At 46.7% G+C, this 18,640-nt stretch overlaps 1 protein-coding gene across 4 annotated transcripts in view; it reads left to right on the plus strand.

The window, feature by feature from the left end:
• TBCE (tubulin folding cofactor E) overlaps positions 1-18,640 on the plus strand; it is an 89,373-nt gene that overhangs the window by 68,727 nt on the left and 2,006 nt on the right. For 3 of the 4 annotated variants that reach the window (XM_061404871.1, XM_061404873.1, XM_061404872.1), the window contains exons 5-15: positions 4,555-4,643; positions 9,619-9,718; positions 10,930-11,032; positions 12,496-12,572; positions 13,824-13,919; positions 14,455-14,519; positions 14,612-14,676; positions 14,992-15,144; positions 15,712-15,865; positions 17,238-17,306; positions 17,979-18,038. In XM_061404871.1, the coding sequence (XP_061260855.1) occupies positions 4,555-4,643; positions 9,619-9,718; positions 10,930-11,032; positions 12,496-12,572; positions 13,824-13,919; positions 14,455-14,519; positions 14,612-14,676; positions 14,992-15,144; positions 15,712-15,865; positions 17,238-17,306; positions 17,979-18,038 (1,031 nt within the window). Of the gene's footprint in view, positions 1-4,496; positions 4,644-9,618; positions 9,719-10,929; positions 11,033-12,495; positions 12,573-13,823; positions 13,920-14,454; positions 14,520-14,611; positions 14,677-14,991; positions 15,145-15,711; positions 15,866-17,237; positions 17,307-17,978; positions 18,039-18,640 lie in introns of all 4 variants that reach the window. The other variant, XM_061404874.1, reaches the window with a different exon arrangement.

Consider the following 18,640-nt stretch of genomic DNA (forward strand, 5'->3'; position numbering starts at 1 on the left):
ATATCCTTCATAGGTTTAGAGTTCTTTGCTTAATTTTTTCCATTTAAAATGCAAATATTAAAAAAATTTCTTACACCAGAAGAGGTACTTTCTCCCCCTGTTGGTTGATCTCTTTCAGAGAACACCATGGGCACTGTGAGTGTTAACAAACTGCCAACAGATTTTTCTCCCCTGGTTTATGAACAGCTGCATAACTCAGATTTCTAGTGAATGACTACGCTTGCATATCAGCATGTTCACTAATGGGCTAGTGTCTTTCTGGAAAGGACCCAGTGTTGGAGTCAGTCAGGCTGGGTTCAGATGTCAGCTCAGCCACTTTCTTTCTAGTCCTGACACCAGTTAGAGCTTCTTTGGTTTCTAAGCTTCAGTTTCCTCATTTCCAAAGTAATACCTAAGCTGTTAGAACTCTTAGGAATAACAAGTGGTAGGCATCACTGTTGGAGTGATGCTTGCTTTTTTTTTTTTTTTAATTTGGCCTTGCTGTGCTGTGCGTGGGATCAACCTGTGCCCCCTGCTTTGGGAATGTGGAGTCTTAACCACACTCAATATGCCAGCAAATTTGGAAAACTCAGCAGTGGCCACAGGACTGGAAAAGGTCAGTTTTCATTCCGATCCCAAAGAAAGGCAATGCCAAAGAATGCTCAAACTACCGCACGATTGCACTCATCTCACATGCTAATAAAGTAATGCTCAAAATTCTCCAAGCCAGGCTTCAGCAATACATGAACCGTGAACTTGCTGATGTTCAAGCTGGTTTTAGAAAAGGCAGAGGAAGCACAGATCAAATCGCCAACATCCGCTGGATCATGGAAAAAGCAAGAGAGTTCCAGAAAAACATCTACTTCTGCTTTATTGACTATGCCAAAGCCTTTGACTGTGTGGATCACAAAAAACTGTGAGAAATTCTGAAAGAAATGGGAATACCAGACCACCTGACCTGCCTCTTGAGAAACCTATATGCAGGTCAGGAAGCAACAGTTAGAACTGGACATGGAACAACAGACTGGTTCCAAATAGGAAAAGGAGTACGTCAAGGCTGTATATTGTCACCCTGTTTATTTAACTTATATGCAGAATACATCATGAGAAATGCTGGACTGGAAGAAGCACAAGCTGGAATCAAGATTGCTGGGAGAAATATCAATAACCTCAGATATGCAGATGACACCACCCTTATGGCAGAAAGTGAAGAGGAACTAAAAAGCCTCTTGATGAAAGTGAAAGAGAAGAGTGAAAAAGTTGGCTTAAAGCTCAACATTCAGAAAACGAAGATCATGGCATCCGGTCCCATCACTTCATGGGAAATAGATGGGGAAACAGTGGAAACAGTGTCAGACTTTATTTTTTTGGGCTCCAAAATCACTGCAGATGGTGACTGAAGCCATGAAATTAAAAGACGCTTACTCCTTGGAAGGAAAGTTATGTCCAACCTAGATAGCATATTCAAAAGCAGAGACATTACTTTGCCAACAAAGGTCCGGCTAGTCAAGGCTAAGGTTTTTCCAGTGGTCATGTATGGATGTGAGAGTTGGACTGTGAAGAAGTCTAAGCACTGAAGAATTGATGTTTTTGAACTGTGGTGTTGGAGAAGACTCTTGAGAGTCCCTTGGACTGCAGGGAGATCCAACCAGTCCATTCTGAAGGAGATTAGCCCTGGGATTTCTTTGGAAGGAATGATGCTAAAGCTGAAACTCCAGTACTTTGGCCACCTCATGCGAAGAATTGACTCATTGGAAAAGACTCTGATGCTGGGAGGGATTGGGGGCAGAAGGAGAAGGGGACGACAGAGGATGAGATGGCTGGATGGCATCACTGACTCAATGGATGTAAGTCTGAGTGAACTCTGGGAGTTGGTGATGGACAGGGAGGCCTGGCGTGCTGCGATTCATGGGGTCCCAAACAGTCGGACACGACTGAGCGACTGAACTGAACCACTTGACTCAACCTCAACTTTAAGCCATTGTATTATCGCCTTAATAATTCCAGCTGACCAGCTTTGAGTTTGCAGCGCTGAGAAAAGACTTATAATGAGGAAGCAAAACTAAATGAAAACCACTGTGTATGGTTTCTCTTTGGAGATAACTGTGGCTCTGACTGAGGTCTGAATTGAGACCGGGATCCCTAAGCTTCGGGGCACCACATGGAACTCACGGGTCCAGCAGGATAGTTTTCATTTTAGAGGGGAACAGTGACATCTGCCGGACATGGTGTGAACTGCTAGTTGCAGGTAGTTGAGTGTCATGATATTCCTCTTCTTTCCATGGTGTCACATACCTGCAAAACTGGGTTTTGGGTCACTCTTGTGCTGAAAGAAAAGCGAGTACTGTATCTCCTGAAAATCATCATGGAACAGGAAAAGGAGGGGTGGGGTCCATTCAGACTCCAGGGTTTGAAAAGTTGCATAATGCCCAGCAGACACTAGTTTGACAGTACATAAATAATTATAAACTTGTTTGGCCCTAATTGCTTACTAAATGGTACTTTCTTTTGGCCTCGGGGCACTGCGGAAAATGACTGAAAAGCTAAGGGCCCCGTGAACTGAGAAAGTTTGGCAGCCTATGCCCCAGAACTTTGCTGTTGCCTTTCCGTCAAGTTTCTGTGACTGTAATAGCTCATGCCTTGCAGGTTGGTCTTAGTATTCCCCCAGAGGTTGTCAGTTTTATATTTTTATAAATGCTTGTAAAATGACTTACTGTATGTCACACTGTATTCTGAGGGCTTCGCAAATACCGACCCACTAAATGATAGCATATAAAAGTTGTAAAATATACATAATGTAAAATTTACCATCTTAACCAATTTTTTTTTTTTTTTAATTTGGCTGCATCGGGTCTTCATTGCAGCGTGTGGGGTCTTTTCGTTGCTGTATGCAGACTCGGTTGTGGTGCGTAAGCTGAGTTGCTCTGAGGCATGTGGGGTCTTAGTTCCTGGACCAGGGATTGAGCCTGCATCCCCTGAATTGCACGGCAGATTCTTAACCGCTGGACCAACAGGGAAATCCCCATCTTAAGTGTATAGTTCAGTAGGGTTAGGTGCATCCCACTGTTGGAAATCCCCATCTTAACTTAAGTGTATAGTTCAGTAGGGTTAGGTACATCCCACTGTTGTGTAACCAACAGCACTGTCCATCTTCAGGACCTTCTCTTCTTCCCAGACTGAAACCTTGCAGCCCTTAAACAGCAGCTCCACATCTCTCCCTCCCCCGGCCCGTGGCAGCCACCGTTCCACGTCTGTGTCTATGAAGTTGACTCTCATCTGCGTACCTCAGATAAATGCAGGCATATAGTGTTTGTCCTTTTGTGACTGGCCTCTTTCACATAGCATAATGTCTTCCAGGTTCACAAATGTTCCTTCCTTTTTAAGACTGAATAATACTCCGTCATATGGACTGACCGCACTTTATTCCTTGGTCAGTGGGCACTCGGGTTGCTTACATGTGACCCATTGTGAATAATGCCATCGTGATCACGGGCATGTGGATGTGCCATCTGAGGTGTAGAGATGTTAACACATCCAAGGCCAGAGGAGGGGTGGAATCAGGACTGAACGCAGGCAGTCTGAGTCCAGATCCTGTGTTCTAAACACTCTCCGGTGCTGTAACACTTGGGCTCTTCGGATGAACAGAACACAGATTCTCTACACTTAAAAAAGTGTCTCTGAGAGTATCTAAAAAGGCTACAGATACACACACGTGCTCTCTAGGCTATATCCCTAGAGAGATTTTGCCACGTGAGTACAAAAAGTATACAGTAGTGTGTCCTTTAGCACCGTTGGGAATAATCTCCCTGTCACCAGAGGAGCAAATAAATCAACTGTGGTCTCTCTGCGGTGAGACTGCAGGTATGAACGCGTGTATTCCAGAGCACGTGTCCATGTCGTCCCATCTCAGTGCTGAACAGGGTATTGGTGAGGGAGAAAGTTAGTCACAGGAAAATGAAAGTGAAGTCGCTCAGTCGTGTCCGACTCTCTGCGACCCCATGGACTGTAGCCCCCAGGCTCCTCCGTGCATGGGATTTTCCAGGCAAGAATACTGGAGTGGGCTGCCATTGCCAGGGGATCTTCCTGACCCAGGGATCGAACCCAGGTCTCCCACACTGCAGACAGACGCTTTACCATCTGAGCCACTAGGGAAGCCGTATGCTACCGTTCATGTCAAATTTTATAATATTCAAAACTGCAATAACTGTTTAGGAACATGGAACTATAGTAAAACTATTAGAGTCAAATAGTAAACTATAAAAAAATAGTAAAACTATTAAGAAATGCTTAAGACTAAGCCAACACTGACCCCAGTGCCCTGGTCCCCTACGGGGAGTGGAGGACGAGAGGAGAGGGCAGTGGAAAGGGGCTCGAGAGGATTTCAGTGTTGTGTATAATGTTTGTGATGCTTTCTTTTTTTTTTTTTCCAATAAGGCTTTATTTCTTAAGTTGGGCGGTGGATACTGTTATTTCTGGTGCCTTTTTATGTATCTAAAATGCTTTTTAATTTTTTAAAGGGCCGATGGATAGCGTACATGTTTATGTCTGCATGTGAACTATGTGTTTTTCATACAGTCAGCTGAGCAAGTTGCAAGACGTTTCTTTGAGGAACTGCGCAGTAAATGGTGCTGGTGACAAAGGAGGAATTGCCAAAGCTTGTCCTAGTATCCTTCCCAGTAAGAACGTGTCACTGGGGTCGGGCTGGATTGGACACTGGAGCCAGACACCCTGGTTCCCTACCCGATGTCCGTTCTCCTAACAGGGACTCGGTTTCACCTGAGGTTGTCGCTGCTTGGGTAAATTGTTACCTTCCTAGACTATTTGCTTTCAAGTGGGATGTGGGACTCACTCGGACCAGGGAGAGGTAAAATGGAGCATCTGAACGGGGCTTCTGGCCATTGCCCACCACCCTGCCCGCCCCCTCTTTGAGCACAGACAGAGGGTCCAGGGCTCGGCAGCCAGGCTGTGGGGCGAGAGCCATCCAGGGGAGCCGCGAAGGAAGGCACGGAGAGGGACTGGCGCTTTGGGTGGGACCCGGGGCCACTGCACCAGCCCCGACGGCCTTCCTGAGAGGGAGGGAAGTAAATCCTTTCCTTCGTTAAGGTTCCTGCTCATGCAGCAATGCGGTTTGAAATCATACCTCAAAAACAAGCTTTTCCAAATTTGTCATCTATCTCTTGTAAGTGTGTTCTTTGTCTTTTGCCCTGTTTCTCTTATGCCCACACCTAAAAATAGAGGAAGTCAGTCTAAAAGAAAAATCATAATAAACTTGCCCTATTTTGTAGTCTGGTAGATTGGAGAAGGAAATGGCAACCCACTCCAGTATTCTTGCCTGGAGAATCCCAGGGACAGAGGAGCCTAGTGGGCTGCCGTCTATGGGGTCGCACAGAGTCAGACACGACTGAAGCGACTTAGCAGCAGCAGCAGAGCACAGTTCAAGTGCTTCTTGGATCTGCTACAGTCCTAACAAACCTCAAATAAATGCATCTTTTGGCGTTAAAAACAAAAAGTGGCAAGTCAAATAGACTTTCTCTAACTTTTAAAGGTCTTCTCTCAATTCCTTAACCTGCCTCATCTCTGCATAATAGTTTATGCAAAAGACAGCAGCTCATAGGTCTCTCGACTGAGGAGATGCCTGATGAAGAGCTTTCTTTTAGCAAAATATTTCTAACCACTCTGACGCTACCTACCTTGTGATAGGAATTGAAGCATAGCTCCCCAAGCCAGTGTTTCAGAGGTGCAGTCCCTTGGCTCTGGGGTCTGCTGGGACTTGTGACCACTGGTCCTTTCTGCCCGTGAGTAGCGCCCCCACCCCACCTTTGCCCCAGATGTGGTCATTCCCTCTGCAGGTTAGGCAACAGAATCAGGGTATTGAGGTGGGTGTGGAATGGAGCTAGATATGGAGCAAAGTGCCACAGAAGTGCATGGCGCATTCTATAATCTGCCTGGCCTCCTCCTAAATGGTTTCGGAAGACTGGGAATTGGGTGGTTCAACACTCATTTTCAGCACAGAGAAAACCTCTGGTCAGCAGAGGGGTTTGGGTGTGCAGATCGGCTGATTGGAGTTGTCAGCAGTGTGCTGGGCAGTCAGCATCTTGCTTGTTTATACCGCTTTCTGCTGGGCAAGAATGTCCCCCAAGACATGAGGCAATGAGGTTTGCTGAGATAATCAAGTCACGGCCTATATTTGCAGACCCAGTGATGAATGCCTTGCACTTGCTGATTGAATTCTCGCCCGAAGTTGAAGGATTGCCTGGTGTGTTTAATCCAGTCATCGTTTCTAGACTGATCCTTCTCTCAGATCCTTCACTGAGCCAGGGCTGACAGTGGTGGGAGCATGTCAGATCGGAGAGCTTGGCTGGGAAGAGGTGTCTCTGAACTTGGGGAGGAGCCTCTGCTCACAGGAGCGAGAGTGACAGAGCTCCCAGGACTGTGTGTGCTCAAGTGTGTGTGTGTGTGCGTGCACGCGTGCGTGTGTGTGCATGTATGGTTGTGGGGCCACTACATCAAGTTGAAGTCCAAATACAGGTGGTCCCTGTGGAGAAGGAAGTGGCACCCCACTCCAGTACTCTTGCCTGGAAAATCCCAGGGACGGGTGAGCCTGGTGGGCTGCAGTCCGTGGGGTCTCGAAGAGTCGGACACGACTGAGCAACCTCACTTTCACTTTTCATTTTCATGCATTGGAGAAGGAAATGGCAACCCACTCCACTGTTCTTGCCTGGAGAATCCCAGGGACGGGGGAGCCTGGTGGGCTGCTGTCTACGGGGTCACACAAAGTCGGACACAACTGAAGCGACGTAGCAGCAGCAGCAGCAGCTGTGCTCTGGACAGGCTAGTAGAAATACATATAATTCTAGCTACACAATGGAAAGCACAAGTGAATGGAGAATGACTGTACATGAACCCTTTCCAACCAGCCTGATGGCCCGGAGTTAGCAGGACTGATGAGAATGAAGGGCAGTGGGGGTTTGACCACCGGTCACAAAAAGCGCCCAGCCCAGCCACTGCACGCGGGTCCGCGTCTAGGGTGGAGCAGCGGTCGGGGCATGGCAGCATGAGGGGCTTCAGTGCAGGGGCAGGAGGAAGGGCCCACGTCAGGGTCAGCCCCACCGCCCCTGTGGTGGCTTTGAGACCCTCAGCGAGCAGGTGGCCAAGTGGCTCGGGGAGGAGCTGGGGGGACTGGGCATGCTCTGTATCTAGGTGGTGTCTAGCTGGCCCACACTTGTAGCCCTTTTTCCTTCCATGTGGATGGACACCTTCAGGTGGCCGCTGTTCTCCTAGTGGTAGAGGCCCAGCTTTTCTCTGCTGCTTTCTCCACTGACTGCCACTCTGCTGGCAGCAAGCCCTGGAGCGTGAACGAGCACCGTTCTGCTCCGTGTCTCAGCATCACAGCATAAGAATCCTGCCCCCGGAGTTCTGAGTGTTATTCCCAAGCCTTCGTGCACTCTGTCCTTTCAGATCTCCTTAGGTCAGGAGCTGGCAAGCTGTCCCCTAAGGAGCCAGGGAATAAATACCTTAGGCCTGTGGCCAACCAGCAAACTGGGATATTGTGTGGATGCTTCCATGACCAACTCAAATGTAACCATTTAAAACTGTGAACACCGTCCTTAGCTCTCTGGCCTCAGTACGCCCACAGCGGCTGGAGCAGGGTACAGGCTCTGATTTGCCGGCCCGGCTGGGTTCATCCCCTTCTGGGCCTTTCCTCCACCTGTCTTCCCCTCTTCCTGCCTCCTTGTGGAGCTTCTTCATTGGCAAGTCTTTCCTCTCCAACCAGCCCTGTTGATGGATGCCACTATTTGTATTAAAAGTGACTTTCTCCATGTTTTACGGGCAATGATGCCTTGTTGCATTGGAGGCTATAAGAAAATGGGTTTGGGGCTGAGGCTGATTGGGATCTAAACTCACAGCCGTTGGCCCACACCAGGCGGCACAGTTACTGACTGCTCGGTTTTTTTCTTCAGTGAAAAAGCAAAATGCTGCCTGCACCTGGTGGGCCACCAGGGCCGTGGGCCGTTGTTCTTTGATTCTGGTCTCTTTTCCTCTGTCGCTGCTCCCCCTCAGTCTGTCTGGCAGGCTGAGGTGCCAGAGGTCAGCACGCCCAGGCTCAGACCTTTGACCCTCGGCCTTCCTGATGAGACGAGTGCAGCCTGTAGACGCCAGGCTCCTGCACTCCGGCCTCTGTCCCAGTCCTGTCTGTCTGCTGTGTGCTACCTCTGTTGGGGTGTCTGTGGTCATCTCACACTGAAATGTCCCCTCAGACATGCTTCTCTGTAGTCTTTCTCCATAACGCGCAGTTCCAGTGACACCAGCCAAAACCCTCAGGGTTAATTTAACTCTTCCTTTTTTCTCGAATCTCATCTGAACCCACTGACAAGTCCCGTCAGCCTCTTCCCTCTGCTGCCCCTCTGGTTCAGGAGCCTCCCGCCTCCCCTTTCTGCTCTGTCTTCGTTTCCTTGCAGCGTGTCCCTTAGCAGTGCAGTAGAATGGCCTTTTAAAAGACCCGAGTGAGCCCACATCAGCAGCTCCCCTTGCAGGCAGAGACTAACAGAGACTTAGCCCTTTGTGATCTGACCTGGGCTCTGGGGCCTCCCTTCCAGTGCCTCCACCCTGTCTGCGCTGGCAGACACGAGCTTGCTGCCCCCACCACAGGCCAAACCCATTCCAACTTCAGGGCGTTTGCTCGTGTCGTCCCTTCTGCCCAGATGCTCTTCTCCAGGGTGGCATTCCCTCATTTCCTTCAGCTCTGCTCACAGGTCACCTTCTCGGTAAGGTGGTCTTCGTGAGCACTGTGTATAAATCCTCCCACACCTCCTTTGCTGCAGGCCCAGCTCTGTTACTCTGAGGCATGTCTGTAACTGGCACACCAGAGATGTACATGCTTTTGATGGGCGTGTTCACTGCTAGACACTTGGTTTCCAGTTGTTATTTGCAGGATAGAGGAAAAGTTTCCATACATACTGGAGTAGTGTGTACAGTCCTCCTGGAGCCGGTCCAGCCCTTCAGGCTTTCCTCTGCCTCTTGATGGCACGCACTGCCACCATCCCCTGTGGCATCTGCGGCCTTTCTCTGTCCTGGGTTACCCACTCTTTATTCCTGTACCAGGGATGGTGGGTATCACACCAACTCCATCCAGTCTACAGGGGACCCTCAGAATTCCAGGTCATTCTTAGCCCTTTTGAACATGTCTCCAAAGTAACTGCTCTTGACCCCCTGGAGGCACCTCTCCTTATTTGGGGTCCCTAGGGTGCAGAGTTCAGCAGTAACCCCTGGGAGGAGACGTGCGCTTGACGTAAGGCTGCTGGACAAATCAGTTACCATGTCTGTTGGGTCTTTTCCTTTTTTGTTTTTTTGATGGGGGAGTGATGCTGGAATGGATTATTGTTAGTGACATTCGGTTCGCACTCACTTGATTGCGTCTGCCTCAAGTGTGCAGTATGTGACAGTGCACCTTTCAGTTTCTAGATGAACACCTGGATGATTAAAAAGAGGTAAAAGTAATATGTGCTCGTGAAAAAATTTCAAGCAGACTAGAAAGTATAAAGTGAAAAGGTAAAAATCCCACGTTCCAGAACCGAGGTAATGACTGTCTTGTTTCTTACGCATCTTTCCATATAACTGCTTCTTAACACGTGCATTTAGATATTAGAAGCATCGACTTGTCAAAAAATCTGTTGTCATCATGGGAAGAAGTTATAGATATTGCCGATCAGCTCAAGCACCTAGAAGTCCTTAATCTCAGGTATGAACTGGTGGTTGCCTAACTGCACATGATTATGAAGTCCTAATCTCTCCTGCTCCTTCACAGCATCTCTGTGGGAGTGAGGCGGGGAGGACAGCCGAGTTGAATTTATTGAAGTTTAACGTATTCTTTAATATTCTTTGATCCTAGTTTTTTAAATGGTCACATGAGGTGATTCATTAATAGGGAATGTGTTTTACTTTTGATTAGATGGAACATTAGGTTACCATGTCAAACTGGAAGGTCTTCATGTTTTTTTACAAGCCTGACCATAGAAGATGGGCCATCTGGGTACCTTGATATTTAACTGGGGAGAAGGAGATGTGATTAAAAGTGCTTGTTCATTCTGAACCCTCTAGCCTTTAATTGCTTTAGGAATGAGTTATTTTAGTGGAGGTACTGTTTAATTCACTTCTGATAAGGGCTTTTCACTGAGCTCTGTATTTTACTGATGTTTGCCAAGCCTTCTTGAGTATCTGATTAGTTTTAATCTCAGGAGCTAACTTTCCAAGGGCTCAGCCAGGTTCCCCCTTTCACATCTGAGCCAGCCTCACACATACAGGTGAGTTGTACCTGACTCAGGCAGGTTCAGCAGAGCAGATAAACAGGCCTAAATTAATTATTCTTCCAAACAGAGCAAAGAGTATATTTTGACCCATAGTATCACCTCCTCTAGAAATAAGGGTTAATGTGCTTTATTTAATGATATTTTCCTTCAAAATGACAAGATATGGGGTACCTTCTGAAAAAAGATGTGGGGTAACTTCTGAGATTAGGATCTTGAGAGGGAACTTAAAGGGCAGCAATTTATTTCGTCCATACTGACAGCAGGCTTTGTTCAGAAGCAAAATTCTAGCTCACAGTCCAGCACACCTGTAAGACTCTTGAGAGCAGGACTGAATTTTACAGCATGCAGAACAGCAGCTGACCTCACAGATCGCCGCCTGAGCCTCGTGTTTCAGATAATCTGCAGCCTCACCTGGCAGCCTAACCCTAACACACCTTTTCATGTCAGATACCAGTGAATTGTGTATTGTAACTATTAAAAATTAGGTAGTCTTGACACATTTTGTTTTTAATATAATTGCATTTTAAGGTTGAAACAAACCAGACCCCTCATGTTAAATCCCAAACTGTTGCCTTCGGTGACTATCTCAGCTGGGCCTCCTCTGTCGCAATAAGCAGCTTATCATGTCTTTTCTTCTACACAGTGAAAATAAACTAACATTTCCCTCGAGCTCACCATCTCCAACCGGAACATTTTCTACGCTGAAGGTTTTAGTCCTTAACCGGACAGGAATAACATGGGCAGAGGTAATTATGTCTCTTTGGTTTTGTTGTTCAGTTGCTCAGCTGTGTCTGACTCTTTGCTTTTTACCTAGTAATAAGTAGTTTTAAATTCTTGGTTAAAGGAGGGAGTGAAGCGCAGCGGTGGCTTCATTTTAATCATCCTGTTATCCAGATAACAAGGGTCTTTTAAACAGCCTAACAGAAGGGGGTTACAAAATCCTCGTAGTTAGTAGAATTTTCTGTCTCTGAATCCGCCCTCTCTCTCTTGGCTCCTCTGGTTAGTTCTGGTGTCTCCTGAGCGGTTTGCACCAAGTGCACGCCAAGCTTTGAAAAGCCTTTCAGCTCTCCCAATTTTCCCAGGAGTGATCTTAGGGCTGAGGCCGAGCTGCAAAAGGTTCTCATACCCTTTTCTTGTTTGGGGTTCAGCTCCTCGAAGCCACTGCTCAGGTACCCAGCTGGGTTTGAAAGTGGACTCGTGAGTCCTGGGCCGGGCCGCCTCTGCAATCTAGATCTGGTACTACTCGGCTCGGTCAGAGGTTGACTGACTCCACACATCGAGAACACTGCGATTTCAAACCAAGTGCGGATAAGTGCACCCCAGCCAGGGTGTGCATCTGTGAAGTCCCGCCGGGGGACCTCTGGAGGGACAAGTGGCCTTGCCCTTGGGTCGTCCGTGCCTCCACCGCCTGACTTCTTCCTTAAGGGCTTCTCCATGCAGAACGGGAAGGAAGGGCACAGTGGAGGTGGCAGTCCCGTCCAGTGAGAAAGTGTAAAAACAGTTATGGAGAAAGTTTGTCCTGTTAGCACGTTCTCTATAAACCCAGATTGGCATTGAGACGTGAGGAAAGGTGTTTAACATCAGTTTCCTCCTGTTGGTTAAGTGAACTGTATCCAATAATGAGAATGTGGTAAGTTACCATCCCCAGTTCCGCTTTGTACAGGTCAGGATACGCCTGGATGACGGGCGGATGCCTACCCTGATGGGTTCCGGGTGCCCGAAGTTTGTGCTCCCGTTATTGAAGCTTGGTCCGGTAACACCATAGTCGTATCAGCTGTCCGCCAGCACTCCTCGGAGAAGGCAATGGCACCCCACTCCAGTACTCTTGACTGGAAAATCCCAGGGACGGAGGAGCCTGGTAGGCTGCAGTCCGTGGGGTTGCTATGAGTTGGACATGACTGAGCGACTTCACTTTCACGCATTGGAGAAGGAAATGGCAACCCACTCCAGTGTTCTTGCCTAGAGAATCCCAGGGACGGCAGAGCCTGGTGGGCTGCCGTCTATGGGGTCGCACAGAGTCGGACACGACTGAAGCAACTTAGCAGCAGTAGCAACCAGCACTCCTGGCCTGAGACAGAATCTGTAACAAAATGTCCAAAGGCATTTATTTCTAAAACAGGAGCCACACTGAATTCATGTGGAAGTTCTAGTAATAAACACACGGGGGAGTGACTGAGGCCTCTTCACCCTGACTCGAGTTTCCCCTCAGGTGCTCCGCTGTGCCTCTGGCTGGCCTGTCCTTGAGAAGCTGTACCTTGAATCTAACAATATCGTCATTTCAGAAAGGTAACCAGGGTTTACATCAATGCATCTGTCACCATTTAGCCATTCTTTTTATTTTTAGTTCAAAACATTTACTTTTATTGAAATACTAGTTTTTCCAAACATCAAGAGTAGAGAGATGTAATCACATTCTCCGAGAAGTAGCTGTATATCATTTAGTCATTCTGAATAAATAAATGCTCCTAATTATACCTAATTTTTAGAAGAATTTTCAAATAAGAAAAACACTTACTATTCATTGGCCCCTCAAATTAGACTGTCAATTCAAACTTCACTAAGAGGTTCTAATTGAGGAAACCCCATCAGAGTAAAAGTTTTAAGTTAAATATTTTTAAGCTTTGAATTGTATTAGTTTTACATATGTAATTTCTAAGTGGAAGTTCTGTAGGATGACCTGTAAGGATTAAATAATGGATTTTAAATTAGCATTATCTGCTCAAGGTCAGTGTACCAATGTACAGCCCTCCACACCCCCAGTTTTGCATCCACAGATCCAACCAACCACAGATCGAAAATACTCAGGAAAAAAAAAATTTCAGAGAGTTCCTTAAAAGCCAAACTTGAATTTGCCATGCATTGGAACTGTTTATATCGTATTAGGTGTTTTAAGTACTCTACAGGTGATTTATAATATATATACGTTATAGGCAAAGACTGTGTCATTTTCTATAAGGGACTTAGCATCCTCAGGTTGTGGTATCCTTAGGGGTCCTGGAACTAATTCCCCAGGGATACCTAGGGACGACCCTGTATGTAAAAAAAGCTTGTTGTCTTGTCAGTTTCATAGGTTGTCGCCTAATCGTCCTCTCTTGTTGGTATCATTAGCGTGTAAAATAAACATGGACAAGTTTATAGCAAATTCTCCAAGGAGTCCAATGAATGAAATTACTGTTCAGAATGATTCTATTTATTATATAGACACAGTTTTTTTAAAAAAACTTTTAATTTTGGATTCACATACATTTATAAGATGTATATATGTAGCCAGAGATCACCTGTACCCATTCCCCAGTTTCCCCCAGTGGTAACATCTTGCAGAGCTATGGTCAGTATCACAGCTAGGACCCTGGCCCGGTCAAGATAAGAACATTCCCATCACCACCAGGATCCTTTATGGGGCCTTTTATAATATCATACACTTGCCTCCCACCCCACCCCCACACCCCTGATCTCTCCTTAACACCAGAGCCAGGTATTTTAAGGCTGTATCTTTGAAAACAAATCTGTGTGAAAAAATTTTTATCTTCCATACAGGCCAACTGATGTTCTACAGACAGTGAAGATGTTAGACCTTTCCTCTAATCAATTAATTGATGAAAACCAGCTGTTTCTCATAGCGTATCTGCCCAGGTAACCTGCTCCTAAAATGCCTGTTACAATAGAATTTAGTATATTTTTAGTGAATGGATCCTATGCTGTATATACTTTCTCAGTGGAAATATAGTGATGATGGAAATCCCAAATTCAGTTAATTCCCTTTGGGAAACTTTTATTTGAATTCACGAAATGACTTGTCAACCACGTACAATGTAGTCTGTGCCTGTACTGTGATACTCGAAGGATGAATATTTTGGCCCCGATGCTAATATCACAAGTTTTCATTCAGTGAGCTTGGGGAAGTCCCTGTCTCTTTCCTGAGACCCATTCAGCACCTGGCACAGCAGGAGGCACCCGGTGTTGTTTTGGTGACTCAGAATCCATCAGAAGGTGGCACAGCAAGTCTGCTTTGTGTGCCCTACGTTGGACTTTATGGTTCCTAAGCATCTCACACAGGATGAAAACCTAGGGTGTAGGAAAAAATGTACATACAGATCTAGTCTGCTCGGATAGCACGTAGCATTTTATATTGTTCTGTGTGATCAAATTGCATGTTTTTACGTTTCAGATTAGAACAACTCATCCTCTCTGACATTGGAATCTCCTCTATACATTTTCCGGACGCTGGAATTGGTACCTAAGATTACCCAGTCCCCCTCCCCCGGCTGCCCCAGCCTCCAGCTTTCTCTCCCTTCTGCTGTGTAACTTAATGCTCTCTCTTCTAGGGTGCAAAACCTCCATGTTTCCTTCTTTGCAGTACCTTGTACTAAATGACAATCAGATAGCGCAGGTAAGAGTGTCCTCAGAACGTGTGCACTGCGTTACTTATTTCCACTCTCGGGATGCTGTTTGTAGGCTCCTGCTCTTAAGGAATATTTTAAGTTGAAAGAGAAACACTTCCTCAGAGTGAAACTCCTCATATAAACCCATACGTCAGTTTCCACAGCACAGTTGTAAAGTACGTGGTCTTCCTGGTGGGTGCTCGCTGTGGGATGAAATTCCTTGTCTCCGATGGAACTGGGGGCTTGCTTTTCTGCTACTGGTTCAAATACTCTGTTGAAAAGTTAGCCTGAAACATGTTTTTTTCATGTGTTTTGGATTTCAGTGGTCCTTTATGAACGAGCTGGATAAGTTGCAGAGTCTGCACGCGCTGTCCTGCACGAGAAACCCCCTGACTGAAGGCAGCAAAGATGCCCAGACCACACGGCAGTTCATCATCGCCAGGATCGGTCAGCTGAGGACCCTGAACAAGTGTGCAGTGAGTGCCAGTGTCCTGGGGAGGTATTTCTTAAACTGGAAATGAAATGGTCCAGTGTAAGAGACGCTGGAGCTGAGGATCATAAAAGCAGTCAGATATCGTTTCCTTCAAATGGTATTATCCACGTGCACTTGAGTCATGGCAGTTCTTTCTGGCCTAGCAGGTGGGGTTACACTCGGACGCCTGCAGGGAAACCACTGTTCGGCTGCTCCAGTCCAATTTATTGTCACTTAGCAGGGCTGGGCGGCGGAATACTAGGAACTCTCTCAGTAAGTCAGCTACTCCAGCCCAACAACCTCATGCTGTGGCCTCGGGCCTCAGGCAGGCTCCGTCCAGAAACTGGTCCGTGGGCAGATACACTCATGAAGAAAAGGATAAAACTGAGATCCGTTGTTCTTTTTGAATAAACTCATGGATCTACGAATGTTAAAAAGGAAAGGCAGAAATTTGTCTCGTTGCCTCAGTTTTATTATTCTCTCCGGGTAGGCAGTGGAGAAGGATAGGGTGCCAGACACACATATTAGAAAAATGCTTTAATAGATTTGCTTTTTTCTCACATCCCTGTAGATTGAACCAGAGGAGAGGCGTGGGGCTGAACTTGATTACCGAAAAGCATTTGGAAATGAATGGAAAAAGGCCGGGGGACATCAGGATCCAGAGAAAAACAGGCCAAATGAGGAATTTCTCGCAGCCCATCCTAGATACCAGGCACTCTGCCTCAGTACGTACTGTGCGCCAGGGCCCTCGCCTGGGCATGGGGGATCCCCACTGGGACAGGGTTTCCTGTGGGTGTTAGAGGAGGTCCTCCGTGTTGTTGCTTTTCTCTGTTGGGCATCTAAATGGACAAGAGGGGCTCCTGCAGCTCTTGGGGAGCAGGTAATTAATTAAACAGTTGTCTTTAGAGAAGGCACATCTGCAGCACCTCAGCGGGGGAGGGGAGAGCAGCTCTTCACAGAAGCTTGTTTCTTCACGTACTCACCCAGCTTTCAGTTTCAGGAGGGTGGGTACTGCTTCCTCCTTTTAGGAAGGGCAGGAAGGACTCCAGGTCATCCCAACCCTGGCTGTACTCTGGGGAATCTTTTTAATGAAGAGCATTTAATGTGGAACCTAGGCACTGGTATTCTTTGAAGCTCTGCGGGTAATTTTAATGTTCATGAGTTGCACATTGTCTTCCTGAGTGCTCGCCCATCCTGGCGCCTCGTGGGCAAGGCGCTTCCTGACCTGCTCCAGCCTGGCTCCCTGGACACCGACACTCTGACTCCAGGGCTCCTTGTCCCTGATGTACTTTCCATTTTGTTTTGACTTCATTTTTATTCCAAATTTCACTTTTATGCAGTTTCTCTTTTATATCTTTCCTAATATGAGCTCACTGCATAAACGCTTCAGGCTGAAACATCTTTGAGGAAGAAAAGCTGCCTGTGGGAATCGCTTTCAGATTACTCCATTAGCTGGCCCGACTTCCTGGCCACTTGAGGTGAATTCTGAATCACTCAGGGGCAGGGAGGTGAAGGATCTAAAGCTGCCCTGCAGGTATGGCTCAGGTCTCCCCTCCTGCCATGGTCTGGCCAAAGGTGGACGGCAGTCCCTCCTCCTCTTCTTTCTGCCTTGCGTAGAGGCTGCTTTTCTTGGCAGTGTACCTGGCTTCCAGTGGTGGTTCTGAGCACCCAAGCCAGCACTGCGCATACTGGCTGAAACCTAGTGACAGAGCCCATGAGTGTTTTTCTCAGGATCCAGAAGGACAGGAACTGTGACCAAAGGTGAAATTTTGCATCCAAGTACCTGCAGGCACAGCCTCACCAGTCTCTCGGGACAGTGTCTCCCAGGATCAGTGATGTGACATGCAGATGACAGAAGGGTTCCAGGCTTGGAAGCGGGTGCCGTCTGTCCTTCCCTCCAAAAAATACAGTAACCAAGTAACCAGATAAAAGGAAGCAGAGCCCAGGTTCCCATCCCAGTCGCAGCTGGGTTCATCCTGGGACAAGAAAAGGCTAGGTTGACACTTACCTATACATTTCTTCCCACCCCACCCCACCCCCCACAGTGGCCTTTTGGTTTATCATCCTTCTTTTTCTTTTTTACTTCTTCTTAAACAGAATATGGTGCACCTGAAGATGGGGAACTGAAAACACAACAACCATTTTTGCTCAAAAACCAGCTACTAAGTAAGAACTCCACATTCAAAGACTGCTGATTTATATTCGAGTCCTTAGATGCTAAAACAGATGGTGATGAGTGAAAGTTGCTCAGTCATGTCTGACTCTTTGCGACCTCATGGATTATACAGTCCATGGACTTCTCCAGGCCAGAATACTGGAGTGGGGAGCCGTTCCCTTCTCCAGGGGATCTTCCCAACCCAGGGATGAAACACAGGTCTCCCACACTGTGGGTGGGTTCTTTACCACCTGAGCCACTGAGGAAGCCCTGATGATGACCTAATAAGGATTGTTTTTTTCTCTTAAGTAAATATCTAGACAGGCACTTTAATTTTTAAAGAAACGATCTCAAACATACCTACATTCTAATGTTGAACATACTTATTTAACAGTTATAAATGTAGGAAGTATCTGAATAGTGAGTTGAACTCTGATTTGGAAATTCATAAACTTAAAAACCTAGGTAACTGTCAGAAAAGAAGTACTAAAGGGAAAGCAGTAGAATGTTGGTCTAGCTATTTTTCTTGCTGTAATTCAGTGAAGTAGTAATAGAAGGAATTTCTATTCCTGTTCCTTTAGTGGGATCTGAGCTGCATTCTTTGGTCACTGCTGTTAATATGTGTATGATTTAAACCCTTCCTCCAGCAGGGCTCAATTAATGTCAATCTTTTTACTTTCAAGCACTGAAGATAAAATATCCCAATCAACATGATCAGAAAGTCATAGAGAAACAACTGCCGGGTAAGAATGGATGTCTCTCTCCTCTCTTTCTGCTTTTGAATCGCTGGCCCTCCCATGAGGCAGCTGGAAGTAGAACAGTTCATTCAGAGTGTGGGCTTTTACAGCTTGTAAGTGTTCACTAGTCTTCTACATTCTGAAGTACAATTGATCATGCTAAAACTACTCCTCCTGTGCACGCCTCCCCCCAGAAAGTTCGAGTCTCCCGTAGCTTCTTGGCTTGTCTAGAGAACAGTTTTAGAATCAGGAGCCCCTGTGTGCGGTTACTTCTTTACCCAGAGGAGGAGCCTAAGGGCTCACCCTTCAGGGGCTCCCACAGGCCCCCTGCTGGCTAGTTCTCACAAGACTGCTCTGGGGGCTCTTCTGGGCCAGAGAAACAGTGGCGTTGGCTTGAGTGCTTGCTACTCCTTACCAGTCAGGAGCCCCTGCAGAGATAGCTCGTGGACACTGTTTAATGGACACATTTGAAATAGTTTTCTCTCAAAAGATCAGTGTAACTTACCTTTCACTCAAAAGAGAAACATAGTCTGACTCTTAAGATTAAACTTGATTCACAGTTAAATACTAAAATATAAACAGCTTAAATTTAGCGCAGTGAGGACTTG

Source organism: Bos javanicus, chromosome 28 (genome assembly GCF_032452875.1).
Source record: "Bos javanicus breed banteng chromosome 28, ARS-OSU_banteng_1.0, whole genome shotgun sequence".
NCBI lineage: Eukaryota > Metazoa > Chordata > Mammalia > Artiodactyla > Bovidae > Bos > Bos javanicus.